At 50.4% G+C, this 26,634-nt stretch overlaps 1 protein-coding gene across 7 annotated transcripts in view; it reads right to left on the bottom strand.

The window, feature by feature from the left end:
- The window catches only part of LOC103248558 (centrosomal protein of 164 kDa), an 86,212-nt gene that overhangs the window by 13,173 nt on the left and 46,405 nt on the right, over positions 1–26,634 (bottom strand). For 4 of the 7 annotated variants that reach the window (XM_073021321.1, XM_038005151.2, XM_008021013.3 and 1 more), the window contains 17 exons: positions 24,723–24,806; positions 19,512–19,609; positions 18,374–18,541; positions 17,304–17,450; positions 12,837–13,046; positions 9,321–9,452; positions 9,014–9,230; positions 7,902–7,979; positions 7,573–7,704; positions 7,073–7,195; positions 5,720–5,863; positions 5,210–5,293; positions 5,022–5,090; positions 4,491–4,666; positions 4,048–4,174; positions 3,632–3,693; positions 2,931–3,153 (listed from right to left, as the gene is read on the bottom strand). In XM_073021321.1, coding sequence (XP_072877422.1) covers positions 2,931–3,153; positions 3,632–3,693; positions 4,048–4,174; positions 4,491–4,666; positions 5,022–5,090; positions 5,210–5,293; positions 5,720–5,863; positions 7,073–7,195; positions 7,573–7,704; positions 7,902–7,979; positions 9,014–9,230; positions 9,321–9,452; positions 12,837–13,046; positions 17,304–17,450; positions 18,374–18,541; positions 19,512–19,609; positions 24,723–24,806 — 2,274 coding nt within the window. The remainder of the gene's footprint in view (positions 1–2,930; positions 3,154–3,631; positions 3,694–4,047; positions 4,175–4,490; positions 4,667–5,021; positions 5,091–5,209; positions 5,294–5,719; positions 5,864–7,072; positions 7,196–7,572; positions 7,705–7,901; positions 7,980–9,013; positions 9,231–9,320; positions 9,453–12,836; positions 13,047–17,303; positions 17,451–18,373; positions 18,542–19,511; positions 19,610–24,722; positions 24,807–26,634) is intronic. The other 3 variants (XM_038005152.2, XM_008021014.3, XM_038005154.2) reach the window with 3 other exon arrangements.

Here is a 26,634-nt window from a genome sequence, read left to right as displayed (position 1 = left end):
TGGGGAAAGGATTCCCTATTTAATAAATGATGTTGTGAATACTGGCTAGCCATATGCAGAAAACAGAAACTGGATCCCTTCCTTACAACTTATACAAAAATTAACTCAAAATGGATTAAAGACTTAAATGTAAGACCTAAAACCATAAAAACTCTAGAAGAAAACCTAGGCAATACCATTCAGGACATAGGCATGGACAAAGACTTCATGACTAAACACCAAAAACAATGGCAACAATAGCCAAAATTGACAAATGGGATCTAATTAAACTAAAGAGCTTCTGCACAGCAAAAGAAACCATCATCAGAGTGAACAGGCAACCTACAGAATGGGAGAAAATTTTTGCAATCTATCCATCTGACAAAGGGCTAATATCTAGAATTTACAAGGAACTTAAACAAATTTACAAGAAAAAAAACAACCTCATCAAAAAGTGGGCAAAGGATATGAACAGACATTTCTCAAAAGAAGACATTTATGCGGCCAACAAACATATGAAAAAAAGCTCATTATCACTGGTCATTAGAGAACTGCAAATCAAAACCACAATGAGATACCATCTCACAACAGTTAGAATGGCGATCATTAAATAGTCAGGAAACAGATGCTGGAGAGGATGTGGAGAAATAAGAACGCATTTGCACTGTGGGTGGAAGTATAAATTAATTCAACCATTGTGGAAGGCAGTGTGGCGATTCCTCAAGGATCTAGAACCAGAAATACCATTTGACCCAGCAATCCCATTACTGGGTATATACCCAAAGGATTAGAAATCATTCTGTTATAAAGACACATGCACACGTATGTTTATTGCAGCACTGTTCACAATAGCAAAGACTTGGAACCAACCCAAATGCCCATCAATGATACATTGGATAAAGAAAATGTGGCACATATACACCATGGAATACTATGCAGCCATAAAAAAGGATGAGTTCATGTCCTTTGTAGGGACATGGACGAAGCTGGAAACTATAATTTTCAGCAAACTAACACAGGAACAGAAAACCAAACACTGCATGTTCTCACTCATAAGTGGGAGTTGAACAATGAGAACACATGGACACAGGGAAGGAAACATCACACACCGGGGCCTGTGAGGGTGGGGCACTAGGGGAGGGATAACATTAGGAGAAATACCTAATGTAGATGACAGGTTGATGGGTGCAGCAAACACCATGGCACGTGTATACCTATGTAACAAACCTGCATGTTCTGCACATGTATCCCAGAACTTAAAGTATAATTAAAAAAAAAAAAAAGAGAGAGAGAAAGAAAAGAAAAACCCATTTTTTGAGGAGAAATTCAAGCTAGCTGCAGAAATTTGCATACGTAACAAGGAGCAAAATGTTAATCCCCAAGACAATGGGGAAAATGTCTCCAGGACATGTCATAGGTCTTCATGGCAGCCCCTCCCATCACAGACCCAGAGGCCTAGGAGGAAAAAATGGTTTCGTGGGCCAGGCCCAGGGTCCCCATGCTGTGTGCAGCCTAGGGACTTGGTGCCCTGCATCCCAGCTGCTCCAGCCATTGCTAAAAGGGGGCAAGGTACAGCTTGGCCCATGATTTCAGAGGGTGCAAGCCCCATATCTTGGCAACTTCCACGTAGTGTTGAGCCTGCGGCTACACAAAATTCAAAAACTGAGGTTTGGGAACCTCCGCCTAGACTTCAGAAGATGTACGGAAACACCTGGATGCCCAGGCAAAAGTCTGCTACAGGGGTGGGGCCCTCATGGAGAACTTCTGCTAGGGCAGTTCAGAAGGGAAATGTGAGGTCAGAGCCCCCACACAGAGTCCCTACTGAGGCACTGCCTAGTGGAGCTGTGAGAAGAGGGACACCGTCCTCCAGACCCCAGAATGGTAGATCCATCAACAGCTTGCACTGTGCACCTCAAAAAGCCACAGATACTCAATGCCAGCCTGTGAAGGCAGCCGGGAAGTGGGCTGTACCCTGCAAAACCATGGGGTGGAGATGCCAAAGACTATGAGAACCTGCCTCTTGCATCAGTGTAACCTGGATGTGAGACATGGAGTCAAAGGAGATCATTTTGGAGCTTTAAAATTTGACTGCCCCACTGGATTTCGGACTTGCATGGGCCCTGTAACTCCTTTGTTTTTAGCCAATTTCTCCCATTTGGAATGGCTGTATTTACCCAATGCCTGTACCCCCACTGTATCTAGAAAGTCACTAGCTTGTTTTTGATTTTACAGGCTCATAGGCAGAAGGGACTTGCCTTGTCTCAGATGAGACTTTGGACTGTGGACTTTTGGGTTAATGGTGAAATGAGTTAAGACTTTGGAGGACTGTTGGGAAGGCATGATTGGTTTTGAAATGTGAGGACATGAGATATGGAGGGGCAAGAGGTGGAATGATAGGGTTTGGCTGTGTCCCCATCCAAATCTCATCTTGAACTGTACTCCCATAATTCCCATGTGTTGTGGGAGGGACCTGGTGGGAGATAATTTGAATCACGGGGCCATTTCCCCCATACTGTTCTCATGATAGTGAATAAGTCTCACAGGATCCTGATGGGTTTATCACGGGTTTCTGCTTTTGCTTGTTCCTCATTTTCTCTTGCCACCACCACGTAAGAAGTACCTTTCACCTCCTGCCATGATTCTGAGGCCTCCCCAGCCATGTGGAACTGTAGGTTCAATTAAACCTATTTTTCTTCCCAGTTTCAAGTATGTCCTTAGCAGCAGCATGAAAACTGACTAATACAGTTATCATGAGGTTCAAATTATTTACTACTAGAAAAGGTGTTTGCATGCTATGCATTGCCATGGAAATATAAGTGACCCAGTGCCAAGGTGGCCACTCTCATGGAGTCCCGAGAATGACCAACTGAGGGGGAGCCCAAAGGAGTGTTTTGCTGACTCCCCCCACCTCCCACACACAGGGCTGGCAGGTTCTTCCCAAAGCTCCTGACCTTCTCCAGGTTCTTGCGCATATCTTCCAGGGCCTTGATGCCTGGTGGGTCTTTGGCCACCTCCTGCACACTGGCCAGCTCATGGCGCCAATGCTGCTGGGCAGCTTTCAGAGCTGTCTGCCGCCTCCGCATGGAGTGTGTCTGCCGCACAAGGAACTCCTTGGCACTACGGAGGGCTACCCCCTCAGTAGAGAGGAGGTGCCAGACATTGTGGGAGGACAGGCTGGAGCAGGAGAGTTGAAAAAGGAAAACAGAAGCCTCTGAGAACTCTGCTGTGGGTCACACAGCCACTTCCCCAGCAGATGCCCACCCTGAGCACAGACCAGAGCTGCTGGGCTGGGGCTGGGCACTGTGAGTGTAGGGATGCCACTGTTCAATACCCACAGTGTGCAGTGCCTGGGACTGACAGTGCCCCCACCCTGACTCTGAGAGGGATCGTGCCTGGGGCCTCCAGATAGATGACCAGACACTTCCAGCAATCTGTTTCTCCACTAGAGAAGAATGCCATGTCAAAGGTCACAGTGGGCAGTTTCTTGGCTTGCCAGAGAAGATTGCTTAATCCTCCAGAACCTTCCCCACGAACTAAGCCCCACTGGTGATCACTGTCTCCTCACTTCAGCTCACCCAGCTCTACGATGCAGGTACTCACTTACCCCTTCATGGTACCCTAACCTGAAATAAGATAGGCTATGGGAACTCACCCGTTCAAGTATAAGTCCTCCTTGCTCTGGGAGAGAGAAGAAGACACCTCTTTGGTCTGGTTCTAGGGACACATGGTAGAAAAGTCCACTGAGTGTAGCAAAAGCAGATACCCTGCAGGTTCAAGACCCCAAAACTCCTCCCAGTGGTCTAGGCAAGGAGATGGCTCTCCAGCTGCCAGGCACTGTTTACTTATAGGTATCATCTGACTGGTGGAGATGACTGGTAGCTGGGAATAAGAACAGACCAGGCCCCATAGAGAGCAGAACCAGCCCCTCCTGATACCTCAGGCACCATATACTCCTCCCCTCCTGAGGTTCCACCCCTCCTGATGACCCATCCCCTCTGGAAGTACTCCCCTGATGCCCAGCCCCTCCCAATGCCCCACCCCATCCTGGTACCCCCGCCCTCAGCTCACTGTCCCAAGGGATTTCCTCAGGTCCTCAATATGGAGATCCGGCTCAAAATGTGGGGAAACATTATTTTCCTCAACTGTCACTTCTCTCAACAGGTGCTGCTGCTTTTGAGCTTCAGCCTCCAGGCTGCTGAGCAGGGAAAGGGGAGTGAGAGGCAGGGCGGTGGCAGAGGTGGGGGATGAAGTGGGTCAGAACCATCTCCACCCCCTCACTCCCACCCATCAAAGTCCCTGAGGAACAATAGCACCAGAGATTCCCTGCTTTTCACACCATCTTAACAACCCCAACTCCCTACAAAATGTAGTCACAGGCTCTTCTGCCTAGCTCCCAAGCTGGGACTCCACCTCTCCCTATTAATTGGGCCATGATGCAAGCAGCAGAGGTCAGAGGGCAGAGGGCAGGCAGGAGGCAGTCAGCGGGGCTAGGTGCAGGGTGCCCATGCCACCTGATGTGTTTCTGCAGTTGCTGGCTCTGGGCCTGTAGCAGATCCACTTCGGACTCCAGCTTCAGTTTGCGGGCCTGCAGCTCATCAAGAATTTTCCGGAGCTGCTGGTTTGACTGCAACAGGTGGGTGTGCTCCTTCTGTGCCTCCTCCAGCTGCTGATGGGTGGCTGTGGCTTCCTAGGGGCAGAAGGAAATATAGAAGCACCCAGAGACAGCACAGGGAGACGGCAGGGAGCAGACAGCACTAGAGGGTAGAGAAACCAGAGGAGGATGGGCTGGGGATGAACTCAGAGCCACTGAAGTCACCACCTCCGAGGTCAGGAGGTCTGCAGGCTCCTGTCCCACCACAGCCCCACTCCCTTGAGGTTCCCAAGTGGGGTCCAGAGAGTGGCACTATTTGTGGAATACTGGCCAAGAGAGTTTGGAACCCCAGTGCCCTGGACAGATCAGATGAGCAAAATGTGGGGAACAGAGAGAAGAAAGACAGGGCATGGCGGAAAAACAGGAAGGAGGACAAAAGAGGGAGACAAACCTCACTCTTCAGAGCAACCTGCCTCTGCACATCAAGCAGCTGCTGCTTCTCCCTCCGGGCAGTCTCCTCCTTGCAGAGAAGAGACAGGATTTTCTGGCTGACTGCAGACCCCAGGTCTGAGGGGCTGGGCCTGCCCTCTGCTAGAGGAGCTATGACTCTGAGGTCAAGGACTCCTGCAGATCCCTCACCTGGACCTCCAGCAGAGCCAATCTGGCCTTGACATCTTTAGCTCTGGTTTCAAGGTCCAACTCTAAATCTTGGAGCTTCCTTTCCTGCCCAGAAAGAGAAAGACATAAGCACAGAAAGAGTGTAAGGCATTAGCTGAGGGGCAGGAGGGGGTTCCAGAACCCACCATGCCACACCACAACCTTCACTCTGGGCTCAGGCTTCCTCGCTGTGTGCCCCTGCAGCCTCCCAGGAAGGCTCCGCACCTTGTTTACTTCCTGCTGGAGCAAGGAGACGCGAAGGTGCCAACCCCAATGCCTTACAGGGGCTGACCTCTAGTTCTAATCCTGGGTGTGTTCCCTGGCCCAGAAAACAAAGCAGCAAGGATGCCCCAGCTTGGAGATGGCCAGTGAGAGACTCGCACTCCAGAAGCTGTCAGGCTCCATCCTGCTGGGGCCACGCGTTTGCTCCCAGCGCCTTCTTACTGTGCATGGAGGGGTCACAGTGGGCTCACCCTGCCCCAGGCCCCTCACCTGCTCCCTGTGCCGGCGCCGCAAGTCCTCAAGATGCTTGTGTTGCTCCTGCCTCACAGTCTCCAATTCTCGCTCATGGGCCCTCTGTAGGCGCTCCAGCTCTCCGGTCAGGTGCCCCAGAAGTTCAGCCCGCTGCTTCCTCTCCTGCGAGGATGAGCCCACTGGTGGGAAGCTGCGGCGGCCCCTTCCACCACAAAAATCACAGCTCCCCCAGCCCTGCAGCCTTGCGTCAATAAGATCAGGGACACCATCGGTTCCCTAAAGCCAGCTCTTGGAGAAGAGGACGGTTACAGGCACAGCACCAGCCCTGACCCCAGCAAGCCTGCGGCCCTCTACAGCTGAAGCAGAGGCTGGCCGGACACCATGACGGAATCCCCCTCTGGCTCTCCTATGGCTCCACTATATACAACTTTTCCTCCTTAAGGAATGAGAGGTCACTGATAAAGTATCACTATTCTTCAGCACGGTCATAATTGGTTGGGGGAAGGGATGCAGCAAATTTCATCATGGGACTGCTATTTCTGCCCTGGAAAAGATCCTAGAAAGAGTCTGGGATACTGGTTCCAGTTACTGGAGCAGTACTCTTAACGCCCTGCAGGGGCCCAGCTGTGGGCCATAGTCAGCCACCCTCTACCCACTCAATGTTCACCCTCAATGTGAGCAAGCCAGGCCAGCTTGGGTACACTCAAGTCGCTGAACTTTCCTACCTTAAGCTCAAAGACTTAAAATGGGGAGAATATCAGTATTACTTGGTTCTTGCCAGTCTATTTCTTGGTGTCCTGAGATGTTGAGGAACCCTGGTGACATGGCGTTGCAGTGAGGAAACTGAAGACTTTGGAGTCGGACACCCTGGGCTTGAATCTTAGCTCTTCCACTTATTAGCTGAGTGTGATCTTGGCAAGCTACTTAAACTCTCCAAGTCTCAGTGTCCTCATCTTTAAAATGGAGATAATGATACTAGATCTTTCCTAAGGCTGGTGTGAGGACTAAACGAGTTAAAATAGATAAAGAGCTCAGAACAGTTCTCGGCACACAGTACAAGCTCAACGTATGAGGGGTCTTTTTACCATCAGAAGAAAGTGCAGCCTGCCTGATAAAAAAGGAATTGCCCCTCATTAGGTGGAGGTCTTTTCCATGCTTTAATAAAAAAGGCAAAAAACATCATCGTGGCAGGGTACTAGGAAGGAAAACCTCCCACAATCCCTGACCACAGTTTATCCCCTTCCTCTGCCCCACAGTCAGGTGGGAAGGACCCCGGGGTGTGCGTGCATGTGCATGCGTGCGTGTGTGCATGTGTGTGTGCATGTGTGTGTGCATGTGTGTGCATGCGCACAGGGGATGTGGCCGAGCTACCTCAGCTTCATACTGCTCTCTGGCCTTAGCCATCACTTGCTGGTGCTCCTCCTTCATCTTGTCCAACCTCCTCTCATGCTCTCCTTCCACTTCCTGGCGCTTCTCTCGCAGGAGACTGCTGAGCTGCAGGGGAGACGGCAGGCATGTGGCATGCAGAACCGAGGTGGACCAGCACTCAGGGCCTGCTGCACCTGAAGGTCTTACACACATTTCCCCAATCTCCCCACACACACACAAAACATGGACATCACAGAGCCATGACACCATGGTCAGCACACAGCCACACCCCAACACACCCTCTCCACATGCATACAGGGGCATCAGATTGGAGGAGTACCTGGTTTCAAGGGAACTAAAGCATAAAAATGGAACCAGAAGTGCTAACCCCAGCTGAGCCATGAAAGCAAACTGGAGGCCACTGAGGCTAGGACGGCTCAGCTGACTGTAAGAGAGTCCACGACAGGTGCACATACCTGTGGAAGATGCAGAGCAGCACTCACCTCTTGCTCATACTCAGCCATGTGATAAGCCTTCTGGTGAACTCTGTGCTCCACCTGCCCAAGGCACTTCTGCAGCTGGGCCTCCTCTTTCTGTTGAGCTTCCTCTATCTTCTTCTGGAGGCTGGAAACCACCTGAGGAGGCCCCCGCACACACAGGGAAGTGTGTCCCTCAGGGATACTATACTGTACAGCTGCTGTGTGGGGATGTGTTCTGAGGACCTGGCATCCATCCCCAGGGGCTGGAGGGAGAGGCTCACTGCCTAGTAGCCAGGGATGGGGCTGAATTCTGTTAATCAGCCATGAAGGGGGCCCAGAATACTGCGTCTCACCTCCTGGTGCTTGGCCTCCAAAGAGGAGCAGAGCCGCTCCAGCTCAGCACCGTGCTCCTTCTCCAGCCTTGCCACCGCCTGGGAAGGAGCAAAGGGACTGTGAGGGAAGCTGGCCAGGCACTGACCATGGTGGGAGGCAGAGCCAGGAAGACTACCAACCCCCAACCCCTTGAGATCAGGGTCAAGGGAAGCACGGGGAAGCACAGCACATCTTTGTTCCTCTGAAATAACTCAGCCCCTGAAGTCTACAACTGGCAAATGAACAGGAACATGAAGGCCAGAAGAGAGGGGCATTTCAGTAAGTTTCGGCTCTCTGCTCCCACCCCCTCCCTTTAGACTAGGCCACAGGTCCACAGACGGTGCTCATGCTGGTAAATAAGATCCAAGTCAGGGGGGCCAGGTTGGATGGTATCATTAAGTCAGGCCATGTAGAACCTTCTTTTTATTTTGGTGAGGTGCAAAGCTGCAGCTTTTAGACATGGAAAACACTACAGCAAGACAAGGGAACTCCAATGCACTGCAAGTGCTCAGAGAGACTGTGCTAAAACCTTCAGAAGCCAGCCATCTGACTGGAGTACAGGGAGTATGGACAAAGAGAAAATCCCTGCTATGTTGCTAGCCTCTCATCCTAAGAAAGGAGGGAAAAGTGGGGAGTGAGGCCCTTGCAGCTGTCCCTCGCTGTCTCTGAGGGACAGAGCGCCCTTGTCTCAAAACCTCTGGTCTGGCTAAATCTCTTTCAGTCACCAATTTTCTCAAATCCACAGGACACTCCCCTTCAAGCCTCTGATGGTTCTCTGCTTGAGAACCTCCAGCCACCACTGCCAACCAGCCTGACCCTGGAGGGGCCTCGGGATGCCTGCTGCATCCTCTGCCCTGCCATGGACAGCAGAGCAAGCTCTTGCCCTGAGCTAATTTGGTCCATATGGAGTAATGGGCCCAGGCAGTCACCTCGCCATCTCCCATGCCAGTCTATGTGTGAGACCTACTCTCCACCTGGCTCCCCAGCCTGCACGCCCACCCGAGGCTTGCCCTTCCTCTCCCTGTGTTCTCGGTCCCCTCCCAGGCAGCCCAGACACATATCAGAGGGTGAGGTCCCCACTTGACTGACTCACTTCTTTCCTCTCCCCTTCCAGCTGCTCCCTCAGCTGCTGCAGAGCCTTCTCCTTAGCAGCGTTCAGGGCAGCCTGTTCGCTCTTCTCCGAAGCCTCCATCTCTTCCTTGAGCTGCTCCAGCGTTTGCCTATTTTTCTGTTCCAAGCTGGCCCTTTCAGCCTTCTGTTGAAACTCCAACTCTTCTCTCAGTTTCTGCAGGGAAGCCTCTTGCTCAGCCCTGGATGGACAGAGTGGATTGGGAATGGCCCTGTGTACCCTGGGGTCACCTCCACGAGGCTGGGCAGCTCACAGGTAAGCACGCACTTACCTGATTTGGTCCTCATCTGCTTGTGTGCTGGACTGGATCTGGGCTCGGAGCCAGGATAGCCTCTGGCTTTCCTCCTCTCTCATCCGGGCCTCCTCCTCCTCACTGGCTTTCTGCAGTCGCTCCCTCAAGGAACTGAGATGGAAAGGAAAGGCGAGGTTGTCAGAGAAACCACAAAGGTCTTTATTCTATTCACAGGCTGTGGTTGTCAGTTTCCAATAGCCCTGTTGCCTGCCTAAGAAACTTCCTAAATCTTTTTTTTTTTTTTTTCCTGTTTGGAGACAGGTTCTTGCTCTGTTGTCCAGGTTGGAATGCAGTGGTGTGATCACGGCTTACTGCAGCCTTAAACTCCTGGGCTTAAGCAACCCTCTCGCCTCAGCATCCCATGTAGTTGGGACCACAGACATACACCATCAAACCCAGCTAATTGTTGAGATGGAGTCTCGCTATGTTGTCCAGGCTGGTCTCGAACTCCTGGGCTCAAGTGATCCTTTGGCCTCAGCCTCCCAAAGCACTCAGATTATAGGCGTAAGCCACTGCACCCAGTCAAAGCTTCCTAAATCTTAAAGATGAGTCTAACCTCAGTCTCTGGGTCTACAGCTGCCTCCCATAATACCTTCCAGGATAATGAGGGAACCATGAACTCCCCTTTGCTTCAAGAAGCAAACTACTGGCCAGGCATGGTGGCTCACGCCTATAATCCCAGCACTTTGGGAGGCCGAGGCAGGTGGATCACTTGAGGTCAGGAGTTTGAGACCAGCCTGGCCATAATGGTGAAACCCCATCTCTACTAAAAATACAAAAATTAGCCGGGCATGGTGGCACACTCCTGTAGTCCCAGCTACTTGGGAGCTGAGACAGGAGAATTGCTGGAACCTGGGATGCAGAGGTTGCAGTGAGCTGAGATCGCACCATAGCACTCCAACCTGGGCAACAGAGCAAGACTCAATCTCCAAAAAAAAAAAAAAAAAGGAAACTACTGGCTTCTGGGTTTCAGTAATACAGCACTTCTTCCAAAGGCTCCCCTCTTGTCAACAGCTTCACCTCAGCATGGCACTCACTCAAAGATAGCTATAGCCACCCAACCTGATTCCACATTCTTTCACTCCACTAAGCACATCAGCTGAGTCACCGTCCCTCCATTCTACCACACTCTTCCTTCCCAGATCCTCTGCCAAGAATTCCCTTTTCTATCTAGCAAACCCATATTCATTGCTCAACACCCAGTTCCCTCTCTGGGAAGTCTTTCCAACTCCCTCCAAGCTTATCAATTCATCTTTCTGTTCCCATCACTTTACATGGGGACCTTTCTTATCCCATGCTACTCTGCACCATGCATCACATGGCATCATAATTCATCGATGTTCTGTATCTCTGGTTTCCTTGCCAGTCTGGGAGCTTCTCAAGAGAAAGAATCTTGTCTTAAAATCTGTTATATCCCAGGTACCACACATAGTAGCTGACATAAAGTAGGTGCTTAATAAATTAACTGAATTTGAACAGCATCATACAGCCCCAAACTATAAGCAAGTTGTGATATCTACGAAAGGTTATCTTATTTCCACACCAACAACAGTGGCCATTTCATCCTAAGCAGACATCCCCCTGCTTACACAAACCACATCCTTTTCAAGTAACTCCTCACACAGCCCCGCACGACCAGGGGATGTGTGCTGGGCACTCAGGGAATTAAAGCCTAGGAAAAACATGATTCGGAAGACAATTCCTTTGAAAAGCTGCAGTAACAAATCCTAAAGCCAAAAAAAGACTTAGGATTCTTTCCTATTTCAAGATACGAACACCATTACTTTCTTCCATTAAGAGAGAAAATTTGGCCGGGCATGGTGGCTTACGCCTGTAATCCCAGCACTTTGGGAGGCTGAGGCGGGCGGATTATCAGGTCAGGAGATCAAGACCATTCTGGCTAACCCAGTGAAATCCCGCCTCTACTAAAAATACAAAAAAAAAAAAAAAAAAAAAAAAAAAAAAAAAATTAGCCAGGCATGGTTGCAGGCACCTGTAGTCCCAGCTACTCGGAAGGCTGAGGCAGGAGAATGGTGTGACCCGGGAGGCACAGCTTGCAGTGAGCCCAATGAGCCACACACTCCAGCCTGGGCGACAGAGCAAGACTCTGTCTCAAAAAAAAAAAAAAAAAAAAAAAAGAGAGAGAGAGAGAGAGAGAGAGAAAATTTGAAATAAGTAAAAATCCTTCCTTCTAGATTCCCCAGAAACCCTTTCTCTTTGTCCTATGGTTAAATTTTACACACAGCAACAGTGTTAGAGCTGGCAGGGACTTTAGAAGTTTTAAGTCCAATCCCTTCATTTTACAGTGAAAGAAACTAAGGGCCAATCTGCCTGCCTTCTCCTTCCAGAAATATTTGTTATAAGATCAGCTGTGGCTTCCAGAAATTTCTACCACATGGAAGTTCCCAGCAGAGGGAAGAAGAGCCCATTCCTCAGAAAGGCTTGGGCATAAACAGAAATAGGTTCTGGTGATGAACTATTTTGAAGAAAGTCAGGCAAGGCACTGTCCACAGAGAAGTCACTTAGTCAAGAATGCCTGAACATGCATTGATTTCAACTGAAAATAAAAGTAATTGCTGCTATTTGTTCAGCAACTACTATGTTCCAGGCCATGAATCAAGACACTTTTGGCATTCCAGTCTTCCCCACAACCTAAGAGGGCCTCTGGAGTCAGGGGCCTTGGGAGAGGGATGGAAAGTACAGTCAGCCAAGCTCAGGGTGGCCAGCAAGAGGGGAGGGGACTGGTGGGCTGACAGGGACACACCGCCAGGATTTCCTCCAAGGCGCTGCACCTTAAGGTGAGTCACACTCTGCTTGGGTGGACCCCTGCCCCAATTCTCAGTTGGCTGGAAGAGGTGGATGCTAGGGGGTTGGAGGTGTCTGTTCTTTGGGATGCTCCCTGGTGGAGGATCCACAAGGATGCAATATAAGGACAGACCCTGGGTCAGTGCTTCCTGCATTGGGCTCATGAGAGATTGTTCCGACCTTCCCAGTACTTGTATGTTGGTTTTCTGTTTTATTTTCTCTAAATTAAGCACAAATGTTTTATATATACTTTGCTAGGTATCATCTAAAAATAATAATTTTCTACCACTCTTAGATGTTTTGTACAAGAGGACAAGACTCAGCCTTTAGTTAAATTGCCAAGTAAATGAAATGTTAACACCTTTTCGTAGTACCTTTCCCATCCTGGGACTGTGACAGATGGCTCATTAACAGCTCAATATCCATTCTCCCTTTCTTCCTTACCAACAGAACCCTGCTTTTATTCTACTGGGTAAAGAGGTCAGCTAAAGGACTACATTTCCCAGTGTTCTCTGCATCTAGGTGTAACCAATGAGATGTAAGCAGAAATTGTTGGGTAAAGTTTCCCAACTTCAGTTGGTCTTGGTAGAACCATGGGCATCCCAGTGGTCCACAGGCTGAGAGGGTGTCCCTGGCTCCTCACATCCCCTGAAAGGCCCCGGGAAGCATGCCCAAGGGAAAGGGCAGGACCTGAGAGATTGCTCTTTCTGCTGGTGAAGCCGGAGAATCTCCTCTTCCTCCTCTTGGCACAGCTTCTCCCGCAGTTGCTGCATCTTCTCTTGCTTCGATTCCAGCAGGTGCCTCTGGTCTTGCTCGAGTACTTGGGCCACTGCCTCTTCCATGGCCTTTAGTGCAGCCTCTGAGAGCTGCTTTGGGGGAGCCACAGGCTCTGTGAATCGCCTGCCATGGGTGGGGAATGGCATATCATCACAGGGTTAATGTCCACCCACCTCTGCATCCAGGTTAGAATGAATACAGAACATCACAAATGGAATCCTAATGGAGGGCCCACAATCAGGAGTCAAACAGCTCACCCAAGGGCAGGCAAGAGATATGGTCAATGCTTGTTCTATAGGACAAGCCCCACGGTGGCTGTTTAAGGCCCCAAGAGCCAAGGGAGAAGGGCAGCCCACAGCAGGCTCTCAGCTGACTTACGAGGTTGTGGCCCAAGGTCAAAATCTGAAGCTACAGCTCAAGAGCTGGCAGCAGCAGGGAGAGAGTGAAGCTCTGTCCCTACTGGATTCCTTCCCAGAATGGCTCATAGCCCCATTACCACCTCCCCACTAGAGCTCTGCCTGCTACTTAAGGCTCATGCCAGCAATTTGGGAACAGTCCCCAGAGACTGCTTTCTGCCTCCCAAACTGAGTAGTGGCCAATGTATATGGGCCCATGAAAGAAGCAGCAGCAGGTCTCCTAGCTCTGAGAACTACAACAGTCCAGGAAAGCCCAGGAATAGGAAGCTCCCCTATCACAACACCATGGGGGCCAGGAGCAGATGCTCCCCTAAGCCAAAAAACGTAGCAAGTGTGCACATGAGTGCCATGTTCCCCGTCTACCCGTGGGGGCACGTTTTCGTCTGCTTAGAGTTAATTAAATGTTTAGAAATGAGTAAAAGGAATTCAGAGCTGACCTGGATGCATAAGAGGGTGGTGAGATCAGGAATAATGGTATCCATTAAAAAGATGTGTGTAAAGTAATAAGGACTGTTATTTTGCTTGTTTTCTGGTTCTTCAAGGAAATGCCCAAAGAGGAATCCTGAGAACATTCTGAGCAGGATAAAGCATAAGCAGGATAAAGCATGAGGAAAGCATGAGCAGGATAAAGCATTTTGCCTTCCAGAGTGACTTTCCTAAAGGCCAGAATGTGCCTGCACATCCAGGTCCCTCAATCTCACAGTGGAAACTGGTCTCACCACACACCCTCCTCGCACAGCACTCAGGCTGCTGCAGGCCTGGCACGGTGGATCAGTCAACCTAACCAGAAAGTGTGGCATGACCCAAAACAAAGAGGGCTGGGCAAGAGTCAAACAGGGGAGCTGGTCTTCCCTGCTGGGGACTCAGAACCCCTTCTCCCTCCAGCTCGAGCCCCACTGCAGATGGAAAGCAGCGGGCAGGATCAGATTAGAACAGTAGAGGAAAACAAGGGCTTAGGAATCCCACTGCAGCACCTTGAGACTAGACAGAGAGGAAGACAGGACAGGCTACTGTCATCTCTGAAATACCATAAAGACCTTTCATTTTCCCTTTCCTAAAATCATAACTTGGACCAGAAATGATCTTGAGCTATGCCTTCAATTCTTTTCTGCTCCCAACTCCATCTCCTCCTTTCTTCCAAAGCCTGGCTTCCTCTGAGTCCCCTGACACAGCCCAACTGATGCAGATGTAAGACATGTGGCTGCCACCTCCTCTGAGAATCCTGCCCTCAGAAAGAGCCTTCCCCAACAGCTCTCCGCCTCATCAACCCTCCAACTCATTTCCAACCTTGGCTGAAAACATCTTTTTTCCCTGAGATGGTACCTTTGAATGTCTCTCTCTCCTGCAGGCTGCAAGCTATGTGGAGCCCTAGGGACAGATGCTCTGGAAAGATGGGGCATCACACCACGTGGGGCATGTGCCCAGGCTATGAGCACCAGTGAGCTTGCACAGAGGCAAGCTGGGCCGTCTGTCAGTGGACCTCTTCTCCCTTGCCCTGTTTTAAAGATCTAGTAGCTCAAACTGCTAGCTCAGGTCCAAGGCAGTAAACAATGCCTGAAAGATCCATGACATGATCGGGAAGTTGAGGACTCCAGGGGAAGAAACAGCTCTGATTTCTAGGCCAACTCCTCAGGTATCAGAGTCAGTGGGACCCAGTTTCCTACAGTGAGTGACAAAGGGGAGGCTCTGCAGGAGCATAATCATTTCAGGCTGACCAGCAAGTAGCTCAAAGATACGTGTGAGAAAGCCAGAAGGGAAAGCAGGGAGAGACAGGGAAGGAGAGCAGAGGGCGGGGAAATGGCACCTGGGAACACTGCGAAACGGATTTCATGGTACTACCACAAAAGTTATGTCTCCTCTCATACTCAACTTCGTGGTTTTGATTCTTTCACCCTCTTCTCTGCACATCCTCATGAAAGATGCTGGCATGACAAGGGGAGAATCTTCCTGTTTCCTAGTCCTGGCCTTGGCCAGAAAGCATTCAGTGAGTGGCATGTGCTGCCTTCTGGCCTACCTGCTCCCTCTAGCCTGCCCTCTGCTCCTAACCCTTCAGACCCAGCTTGCCTACACCTTTGGAAGCTGACAGACACAGAACTACTCCCACAAAACCTAGACAACCCATTTGCTCCTAATGCAGCTGTAAAGATTAATAACAAGGAAGTGATGGGGCCTGAAGAGACTCAGGAAAGAACAGAAGGCATTTCCTAAGGGGATGGTGTAAACTGAAACTGCGTTGTCAACTATCTCTGAGACCCTAGCAGGGGCAGCCTTGCTGGGATGGCAGGACAAACACAAGGGAAGGGAATGAATCAGCCAAGGCAGCTGAGGAGGAGCCAGGGAAGCCGAGGCCCCAACTGAGCCCTGCTGCCCAGGCTTCACTCTAGAGATCCTGGGAAGACACCACTCTGACGTCGGCCCAGTCTTCCTCTCTCTGAACTACACCCACCTCCTGTCCTCAGAGAAAGTATCCTGAACTGGCTGACCACAGCCACCAAGGTGACAGGAAGGCTGTATAATTCCTAATTCCTCAAGGTCACAGTTTCCATTGTAGGATGTATCACCACCGGAAAGACGTGACTACCCCTTCCCTACACCACTCCTACAATGTTATGGTGACGACACGAGATCCTGAGCTCACGTGCCCTGCCAGCTCTCAGTGAGTAATGTGTGCATGAACTTGCTGTGAGTAACGTGTGCGTAAACCTGTCTCTGCTCATGAGTCAGTCCCAAATCCTTTAGACCTGCTCAGTTCACAGAAGGGAAGATGTTTAAGTCCTGACCCTTGTCTTTCTCCATGCAGAGAAAAGGAACAGTGGCTGCAGGCTAAGTCAGAAGTCTAAGGCTCTAGTGACTAGAATCCAGTGTTTTTATTTGAGACAGAGTTTCGCTCTTGTTGCCCAGGCTGGAGTGCAGTGGCATGATCTCGGCTCACTGCAACCTCCGCCTCTCAGGTTCAAGCCATTCTCCTGCCTCAGTATTCCAAGTAGCTGGGATTATAGGCGCCCGCCACCACGCCCAGCTAATTTTTGTATTTTTAGTAGAGACGGGGTTTTGCCATGTTGGCCAGGCTGGTCTCAAACTCCTGACCTCAGGTGATCCGCCTGCCTTGGCCTCCCAAAGTTCTGGGATTACAGGTATGAGCCACCGTGCCCTGCCTAGAATCTAGTTCTAATTCTGCCGCTGACTAGCGATGTGACCTTAGATGAATCCCTTCACTTCTCTGAGCCTCAGTTTCCTCATCTGAAAAATGGGTAGGAAGGGGAAGCGTGACAATGGAAGGAGAAAGCTAAATGATTTCTAAATTTTAGAAGTACTTGGTTCAACATAGGTGAACCACAAAAACACATTGAGCTTTGAACACAAGCACAAAAGATCAATCCTGTGTACTGTATAATTCCATTTATGTGAAGTGGAGAACTGGAAAAACGACCCTTTGGCCAAAACTTGGAGCTCAGAGGTCAGAACAGTGAAGACCTGGGGTGGGTGGCTTGAGAAGGGCACGAGGAAACTTCCTCGAGGGATGGAGACATTCCCCATTTGAGTGGCTGTTATACAGTGTGCACAGATGCAAACTTTCACTGAACTGTACACTTCAGGCCTACGTACTGCAGTGTACTTACATACCTCAACAACATTTTTGAAGAGAAAAACAGTGGTTGGTAGACAGGAAACATGATTTAGCAAGTTTAGCAAATGAGCCAGGAGGTACCCCCTCATCCGCCCTTGTACCTCAAGTCCTGACCAGGAGCCCCAGGGACCAAAGCTAATCCCAGGTAAGGATCAGTCACGCCTGCGTGAGGCTCTCAAGACAGCACACAGAGCACCAAGGACATGCTTAATCTCCCTATACTCTAACCCCTGGCCAGAGCCTGAGCCCCACCTCCCACCACCCAAGAGTCAATAGGCACTGAAGCAGCCCACACGCAGAGGAGGACAGGGACAGACACGCAAAACTGGCCCTTACACCTCTGGAGAGACTGGCGGGGTGGGGCTGACCGCCACCTTCTCCTCATTCTCCTCTGCCTCTTCCTGCCCAGGGCCCAGCTCCTCGGCCTGGGAATGCTGCTCCGTGCCCTTCTCGTGGGCAGCAGGTGGGCTTGGGGCCTGCTCCCTTGGTAGCAGTAAGGAAACAACTGTGTTAAAGCCAGTAAGAAAGCAAGAGGCTTAAGACGCATGCCATTTGGGGTCAAAGAGCTATGATAGAGACAAGAGAGAGAGCCCCAACAGTTTCCCTACCTCAGGTCTTAAACCTCCCTCTCCCCACCCTTCCTCTCCCTGAATTATCTGCATCAAAGACCAGAGACTCCTGCCTCACAATGGAAGCAGGATGGTTATGGTACCCCAGGAGCTCCGTACATAGCAGGTGTTCAGTGGATGCTTTGATTGCACATCGATGCTGCTCAGGTTCCCTAGTGATTCATTCCAACCCAATAAATTCTAAGACCAGCATGTTTCTCTTGCTAGGGGGACAGAGAACTAGCAAATGTCCACCATGCTCTGGACTAGGCTAGGAAAAAAAGGTCCTCTCAGCTGGACTCAGAGTGATCTGGGCTTCCCTCTCTCTGGGCCGAGCACATAACAGAGCTCCAGCTGGGGCTGCTGAATGACTAGAAGTAGGATGACTATTGGAAACAGGGGTGCTGGCAGGGAGGGGACTAGAGAAAGGGCTTTCCTGGCAGGAATGGAGCAGCCAGGGTGACACCAGTCTCTGCTCCAGCCCCTTGCAGGTAGGCACCTGGGACAAAAAAGACACCTCCTTATTCAAGAGTTTCTAAGTTCCTCTAATCAGACCACATACCCTCATTTCAGCTGCAGACTGAGGACTAGGAAGAGGCACATGTCCTCATATCCAGCTCCCATGGGACACTAAGCAGAGCCTCTGCTGCTGCTGCTGCTGCTGCTGAGGCTACAAACCCGCCCCAGTTCCCCACTCCCTCCCCAAGCCAACCCCAGCCCCATCTCTCTCAGCACTAGCACACATACCCACTACACGCAGAGCGGCCGCCACCCAGGGGTGCTTCCCCTCATCCTTACCTCTGGAGGGAGAGCTGCGGGCTGAGGCTGGCTGCAGAGTCCTCCCCAGCCTTCTCTGCCTCCTTCCACTCGGGCTGCCCCTCGGGGCCCTCGGGGGGCTCTTCTTCGGTGGCCAGGCTTCGAGGGGGACTCTGGGCCCGCTCCTCATGTGGAAGTGGAGGAGATAACCTGGTCAGGACAGGCAGAGCAGCGGAGTCAGGTCCCTCCATTTGGAGAGCGGGAAGAGAACTGGGGAATACAGTGCGTGGACTTAGGTCATTGCCTCCTCCTGGGTTATGCTCCAGCCCCGTCCCCACATCCATCCGTGGAGAGCCACAGCAGGGCAAGGCAGCCACACATGTGGGAAGGAGTGACTCCCTCCTGAGCCCCCCTTTTGCCTAGACTGGAGTCAGGCTCCACAGGGGTCCCTATGCTGCCTCTGCTTGGTTCAGGAATCAGAGCAGGACACACTCACAAGTGTGCCCATCCCCAGAGCTCCCCATCGCTGGGGCCAGGAAGGGGTGGAAGAACTAAGTGGGGAGAAAAAGAGAAGCCAGACTCAAGAGGTCAGACTAGAAAATGCACGAAGCTGTCATGGATAGGTTTTGAGGGTCTAAAAGTGAAATGACCATTCTCCTTCCCCTTCTAGGGTGGCAGCGCTTGTCATGGGGCTCAGGCCTGAGAAGCTGAGAGCCCCTGTCACATCACACACAGTTGCACACTCACAGATAGCTGCAGCCATTTCTGATGTGGCAGGGCCCTGGCTCAGAGCTCTGAGTTGCAGTACCAACCCTCCAATGTGACTCCTCCAGACCTCCACAAGGTTTCTTCAGCCCTGGCCCATAACAGGCACACACACAGCTTAATCAGCCCTGGCCCCACAATGGTGCCTGGAGTCCTGCCAAATGCACCCAGTGGCACTTCACATTCCCATCTTGGTGGAGAATCAGAGGGTCTGCTCATGCATGCAAACATATATACACATTGCCAGTACACACACGCGCACATACATATACACACGTATGTGCACACACAGACCCTGCAAGGCCATCCAGCCAGTTCATCACCTGCTGCCAAGCAAGTATACACTGAGCCAGGCCAGCCACCAAAGCCAAGTCCACACCACCCTGAAGGCACACCCCTGGGGATAGTCTCCCACCTATGGTACCTCTCCAAGCCTTTGGACTGCTTGCTCTGCAGCTCATCTTGGCTGGACTGGCTGTCATCCTTGTCTTCTATTCCCAGTGGTTGCTGGGCCTGTAGGAGAGAAGCAGTAAAGAGTCTGTGTTGGAGGGACTGCATTTGGGTCCCTCCATCCTCCTGCTGGCTCTCAAGCTTAAGAGAAAGCTTGAGAAGTTGCTCTCCAGAGGATGGGACCATACAGGACACAGAACGGAAGGTTCATCTACTGCACAGTGAAGCTTCCCCAAGCTTTGGCTAAGCCCCCAGGCTCACAGCTGCTCCCTGGGCTGGCCTTGAGGCCTGGGGAGGATGTGGCAGAAGACCACAGCCATTACACATAGAGTCAGGCGCCAGAGGCCGAAGCAGAACACACAAGAAAAAGAAAATCCTGCCTCCTGCTGCGGGAAGCCTGCACTGCAAGCCGCGCAGAGAAAGCAGAGAAATCCATGAGTACCCCCAAATCCACAGAAGCCCAGATGAGCAGTGTGCCAGCGAATTACAAGGGTGCTGAAATTAAGGGCAGAATCAGGGGGCACAGGCAAGCACATGAGTAAGGATAAGTCCCGGAGAGATGGAGTACTGGTAGAATGAGAGAGAGAGAGCTGTGCCCAAGACAAAAAGGGCACCACCTGGCACCTGGAGGAAGACAAAGTGCTCCTTCACTACCTTCAGGGACCCCCAAGCACCCAGGCCCCATCAGCAGACAATGATGCCCCCCTCCCAGTCAGCAATTACATCATCCATCAAAAACAAAACCAAACAGGACAACAATCTCATTTTAAAGCTTGGGTGACTAGTGACATTTAGCGAGTCAGTTAAAAAAAAGGAGGCAGGAAGAACTATTCTTTGAGGCAAGTTCTTTGACAAGAACTATTCTCACTCTGTCACCCAGCCTGGAGGGGAGAAATATTCCTGATCATTTCAAATATTTTCCACAGGGGGATAGCAGTGTAGTCAGCCTGGGGTCAACCCTTTGTTCTAGCTCTTCCTGCCTGGGAAGTCTGTCTCCTCCACTGTATAAAACGGGATCGTATACTGCAACTCACAGGGCTTCTGGTGAGGATCAAAGCAGCTCATATACGTAAGGCCCAACTCACAACCCAAAGAAGGCACACCACCAATGTTAGCTCCTCTTCCCACATTCCTCTCCCTCTCCCCCAGCCTAAGGTGGAAAACAAAAAGAAAAGACTCTGCCAGTGCCAGTCCCGATCCTAGGACCTGCACTCCTTCTGTCACACCAACAGGAGCCCCGTCTGTTCTGGGACACAGGGTCAACAAGAGAGGTGGGGCGGGAGACAGCTCACTCTGTCTTCCCCAGTAGGGTCCCCAGCCCTGTGCCCACAGCCCCCACACCTCTCCACTGGCAGCCTAAGCCCCAGCAGCTGTGGCTAACCCTGCCATCTGGATGGGTGAGGAAGGGCAGGGCTTGAACTAAAACCCAGCTCCCCCAAATTACATTAAAAATAGAAATGCTGCCTGTGAGTGCCTCCTGGTGCCTGCAGCAGAAGGGCTCCCTGCCAGGGCTGCCACTCCTCATCACATCAGCATGGGCAGAGCCTGCAGACAACGGCAGGGCATGCAGCCTTTCCCGCCCCACCTCGTTCCCCTTCTAGCGTGCAACTCACAACTTGTCTCCCCCTACAGACCACATCATGCTCATCACGTATCTCCCTCTCTCACCCATCAAGAAGGAAAATCACACAGGCCCACTCCAGTTAACCAACTAAAATATAACACAAGTAATAAAGTGAGGTGATAGTAGTAAAAATAGGGGGACTGAGCCCTGAGTCAGAAAGGACTCCGGGGCTATCAGCCACACACCGTAAGAAAAAAGGGAGCGGATAGGAGGGCTGGCTGCAGACCATGGCCTTCCGGTCTCTCCCTTCTTGTTTCACCTATATTTCTGTGAGAAACTGAACCATCCCCACTAACAGAGAAAAGGGGACCCTCTGGGAAATACCGGGACAGATGGTCCTCTTGGTATAGAGGGTCCTCTTTCTTAACTTTTTTGCTCCAGAAAAGGAAGCCAAGGAACCAGATGAGGAAAGCAGCCAAGGTCACCATTCTTCAGAAAGGGGAGACAATCGCACATCCTAAGCCTCTGGCCTAAAATACCATTTCCCTCTCCTTAACTCGGCTCTAGGGTCTTGTTTTTGTTTAAGATTCAGTCCTCAGTTAAATAAACCATGGTGTATTCATACAGCAGAAGACTGTGCAGCCAACAAAAATATGGTAGATCTATATGAAATAACTCAGAAATAAGTCAAGGGCCGGCCGGGCGTGGTGGCTCACGCCTGTAATCCCAGCACTTGGGAGGCCGAGGTGGGCGGATCACGAGGTCAGGAGATCGAGACCATCCTGGCTAACATGGTGAAACCCTGTCTCTACTAAAAATACAAAAAAAATTAGCCGGGCGTGGTGGCGGGCGCCTGTGATCCCAGCTACTCAGGAGGCTGAGGCAGGAGAATGGCATGAACCTGGGAGGCAGAGCTTGCAGTGAGCCGAGATCGCGCCACTGCACTCCAGCCTGGGTGACAGAGTTGAGACTCCGTCTCCAAAAAAAAAAAAAAAAAAGAAAAAAAGAAATAAGTCAAGGGCCTATTCTCAAATTTAAAGAGCACATCGCCAAGCAGTTTAGGTAGCACAATCACAATTTTTATGGGAAGAAAAAAGATAAGCAAGTAGAAAATAAATATATGCTTATATGTACACAGAAAATTTTCTGGAAAGGCACATGAAAAATGTGAATAGAAACTATCCATAGTCCCTGTCTGTGTAAGGCTACAGGAAGTTGAGAACTTGGATCTTCCGTATTATTTGAAATAATTTTATAATCACTTTTCTAATTAATTATTAAATGTATTACGTCGGCAGGGCACGGTGGCTCACGCCTGTAATCCCAGCACTTTGGGAGGCCAAGGCGGGCGGATCACCTGAGGTCAAGAGTTTGAGACCAGCCTGGCCAACACAGTGAAACCTCATCTCTACTAAAAATACAAAAAAAAAGAAAAATTAGCTGGGCATGGTGGTGTGCACCTATAGTACCAGCTACTTGGGGAGACTGAGACAGGAGAATCACTTGAACTCAGGAGGCAGACGCTGCAGTGAGCCAAAATCGTACGACTACACTCCAGCCTAGGTGATAGAGGGAAACTCCACCTCAAAAAAAAAAAAGAAATGTATTATGTCTAATTCATTATAATCGTTTTTTGTGGTGATGGTTGTGAAGGTATACAATATGGTAAAACGTATCAAATAAATGTGCAGTTTATTGTATGTCAATTATATCTCAATTAAATTGCATTGAAAATATTTTAAATGAACAGAAACTAGTATAGCTCAGCCCTCTGCCCTGGTCCTGCCCTTGAGAGAGAAGTGGAGAATATGGCAAAATGGGCAAGAACGCACAGGAAGGACAGAGGATGGCATCTACCGTTTTGTCCCATGCTGCTCTCTCCTCCAGCTCCCCCTCCCCAACTCGACCCCTCCACCCCCAGAGATGGTGGACAGCTGGAGGCTGAGCCTGCAAAGGCTTGGCTACTCAGTCAGCCATGCTGAGTACCATTACCCACATCACGACAGGCAGGTCACAAGGTATAGCTTAGGGGAAAGGTCCCCAACCCCTGGGCTGCAGAGCAGGGGGTGAACAGTGGGCAGGCAAGGAAACATTACCACTTGAGCTCCCCCTCCTGTCAGATCAGCGGTGGCACTGGGTTCTGACAGGAGCATGAGCCTATCATGATCTGTGCATGCCAGGGATCTAGGTTGTGCACTCCTCATGAGAATCTAATGCCCCCGACCCCATCTGTGGAAAAATTGTCTTCCAAGAAACTGGTCCCTGACGCCAAAAAGGTTGGGGACCGCTGACTTAGGGCTTCCTCTGCCAGGGATGGCCACCTCAAGAGGCTGCACCTCGTGAGAACCAAAACCACGTCAGGTCCTGCTACTGCGTTATAGCAAGTGGCACAGCCCAAAAAGAGGCTGCTGGCCACATCAGGTCTTAGGTAGACCCAGAAATCTGTCTTTTTCTCAAGCTCCCAAGTAATTCTGATACTGGCCAGGTGTTGGACCCCAAGCAATGGGATCTACCTCCACCCCACTGACTCGGTAACGTTCCCACTCACCTACTGCCAAAGGAGCTCCACAATTCGCCCCCTCCAAACCTTTCCTGACTAATCCCACCTTCCTCTGCCTGTGCCTTCACATCTCTCTAGCACTGCAAACAGCATGACCAAGATCCAGCAAGGACCTGGTGGCTGGACAGTGGCCCAGAAAGGTTTTATCAGCCAGAGCTGAGAGGAACATGTGGGGCTCAAACGCAACTGGCCCGAAAACTCTAGCCTGCCTCTAGCACACATTTCACTAAAGGCTCCAAGGCTGGGTTCATATTAAACATCTTGTTTGTTTCACCCAACAAATTTCCATTTTGCCCAAACCAAATGTTCCCTTAAACTTACAGAGATCATGTGCCAGAACTGCTCTTCTAACCAATCCACAAAGAAAAAGAAAAGTCTTCTTGGCTTGAAGCTCCCTAAGGACAGGATCTGTGTTTGAGTCATCTTTGTACCCCATGTGGGTCAGTCACCATCCATGCCCACATAGAGTTTACATCCGGCAGGGGAGACAGACAAACAACCATCAAACAAAACAAGAGGGACTAAGTGGAGCAAAGAGAGGGAACAATTCATCCCATTCGAGGAGGTGGTGTCAGAGGTGAACCTCCAGGACCGAAAAAGAGCTTGCTGGGAAAAACGGGAAAGCAGAGTGGCAGGCAGAGGGGTGGTGGAGGTGGAGAGTGTGCCCCGGGATGGTGAGCAGCAGACCCAGCTGGTGAGCAGCAGGTGGGCTGGGCATGTAAAGAGGACGAATGGGCCAGGATGGGAAGTGCCTTGAAATCTACAGTCTACACAGCGCTTTGCACATGAGCAGACAGTCCACTCTTCAGCTGCTGAATGAGTGGATAAAAGGATAAATAAATGATGGAAGAGAGCTTTAATTTATAGCAACAATGCAGGAATGGTCAGAAGCCCCATGAAAGGCAGTCAGGACCATGCCTTAATGAATTAGAAGGGAGAGAACTTCCAGAAATGCAGCCTGTGATGGGCAGGGCTCAGTCCTGGGTCATCCGAAAAAGTGGTTGTGAGGAAAAATGAGGCCCCAGCTCAGCCCACCACCCAGAGAGACTCACCTGCCAACGAGTTCCATCCAGGGCCGGGGAAAGCACATCGATATCCAGCAGGTGCTCTGAGATCCGGCTGTGAAAACCGAAGTCCTGGAGACAGTGGAGATGCAAAGGTCAGCTCTGCCTCTGTCACAGTCAACACCCACCAGGCCTCTTCACTACCCCAACTCCACTTTCCAGAAAGATGTCTGCTATGTGCCCAGCTCTGTGCCAAACATTTCAACATCACTAATTTCATCTTCAAAATAACACTGCGACTCGATGGAAAGATATGTGATCAAGCAAGTATGGTAAAATGTTAACCGTGGCCTACAGATGGTAAGTATGTGGGTATTCACTGTACAATTTTTAAAATTATTCCATATGTCTGAAACTTTTCATAATAAAATTATGGGGAAAAAATAACCCTGTGAGACTAAAACTCTTTCCCTCATCTCACAGATAAGGAAGCAGGCTGGAGAGCACATATAACTAGCCCAAGGCCACACAGCTGATAAGCAAGGGACCTGAGGGTCAGATGGGGCCCTGCACTGACGGCAAAGCCCAAGCTCTTTCCATGACACATGCTGTGAAGGATGTCACTTTCCGGCTATCTCTCCCTCTCCGTGGTGCCCAACTAGGCACAAGAAGAAATGCCAGCATCCCCAGAAAACCTGTGGGCAGTTTTGAAACGAGCCTTGGTGGGCCCTTTCCAGCTCGTTCCATCCGTTTTCCATACAGGTGCCCACCTGGACAATGAGAGTTAATTAGTGGTGTTTCCTGCACTGGCTTCTCTTTGGGACAGGCAGCAAGTGCCCACACTGGTGCCAGTTTGTTGCTGTCCTCTGGCTGCCACAGGCCCATGATCCCACCTTCTCTGAGCCGAAGATCCCTGCTGGGCTAAGTGAAGGACTGCTGCCCAATAGCATGTTAATGGGGACAGTTCTGTCACATCAGCCCTGACTAATGGTGGGACGCCCAGACAAAATCTGGTCCTGCTGTCCACAGCCTCCTCCATCTACTTCCGTAGAGAAGAAAAATGCTGATGGGCACATTTCTCCACATGGGTGACTGCTTTAGAAGAGCCAGCTCCCTTGCTTCCGAGAGATCTGTGACATGGCGATTCTTCACGGACAGTTTTTGCCAACAACGACTTTTTACCTTCCCTTTCTAGTTTGTGGGTTTTTCTTCTTTTTTGGTGACATTTTCCTTTCAGTTTGAGTTCTACTTCACTTAATGCAGCTGCCATCTGCCTCCTAAGCCCACGGCTCAGTGAGGGGCGAGCACACACAGCCTCCTAATTCTTCTGCACCCCCCTCATATCATTACTGTTCATCCCTGACCCTCTCCCACTAATCCCTTCCCTTTGATCTGCCTCCTCCAAACAGATGGAGGATGGCTTCTAGAGGTAATGCTCTGCCAAAAAGCACCCTGAACTATTCCCCTTAGGTACAGACCTGGCAAATGAAACCACGATACAGCAGGCTGGGTAGAAGGTCTGGGACAAAGAAACCATGGATGCTGGCATTCCAAGACAAAGCCTTAACTTTAGAAATGAAGCCACGGCATCCCTCCTGGCCTGAGCCTGGGGACTGTCCTCACCACAGCTCAGTGATCCCATAAACACAAACACACCAGTCTCTAACCTCCTAGGCTGATGGCAATTCACATGATCACACAGGGAACTCACACAACAGTGAGAGTAATAATAGCTAACATTTTAACATTATTATATATATAATTACATTAATCATGTTTATATGCTAACATTTTATATTCTCTGCCTTTCTTCTCACAACAAACCTATAAAATAGGAAGTATGACCCTTAGTTAATGGGTTGAGAAGCTGGAGCTAGACAAGACTCAAGCATGAGTTTGAAATTCTCCCACTTACAAGTTGTGTGATGCTGGGCAAATTACTTAACCCTAGAGACTCACA

The sequence above is a fragment of the Chlorocebus sabaeus genome, chromosome 1 (assembly GCF_047675955.1).
Source record: "Chlorocebus sabaeus isolate Y175 chromosome 1, mChlSab1.0.hap1, whole genome shotgun sequence".
Classification (NCBI taxonomy): Eukaryota; Metazoa; Chordata; class Mammalia; order Primates; family Cercopithecidae; genus Chlorocebus; species Chlorocebus sabaeus.
Note: the sequence above shows the minus strand (reverse complement) of the source record. Positions and strands in the feature narration are given on the sequence as shown.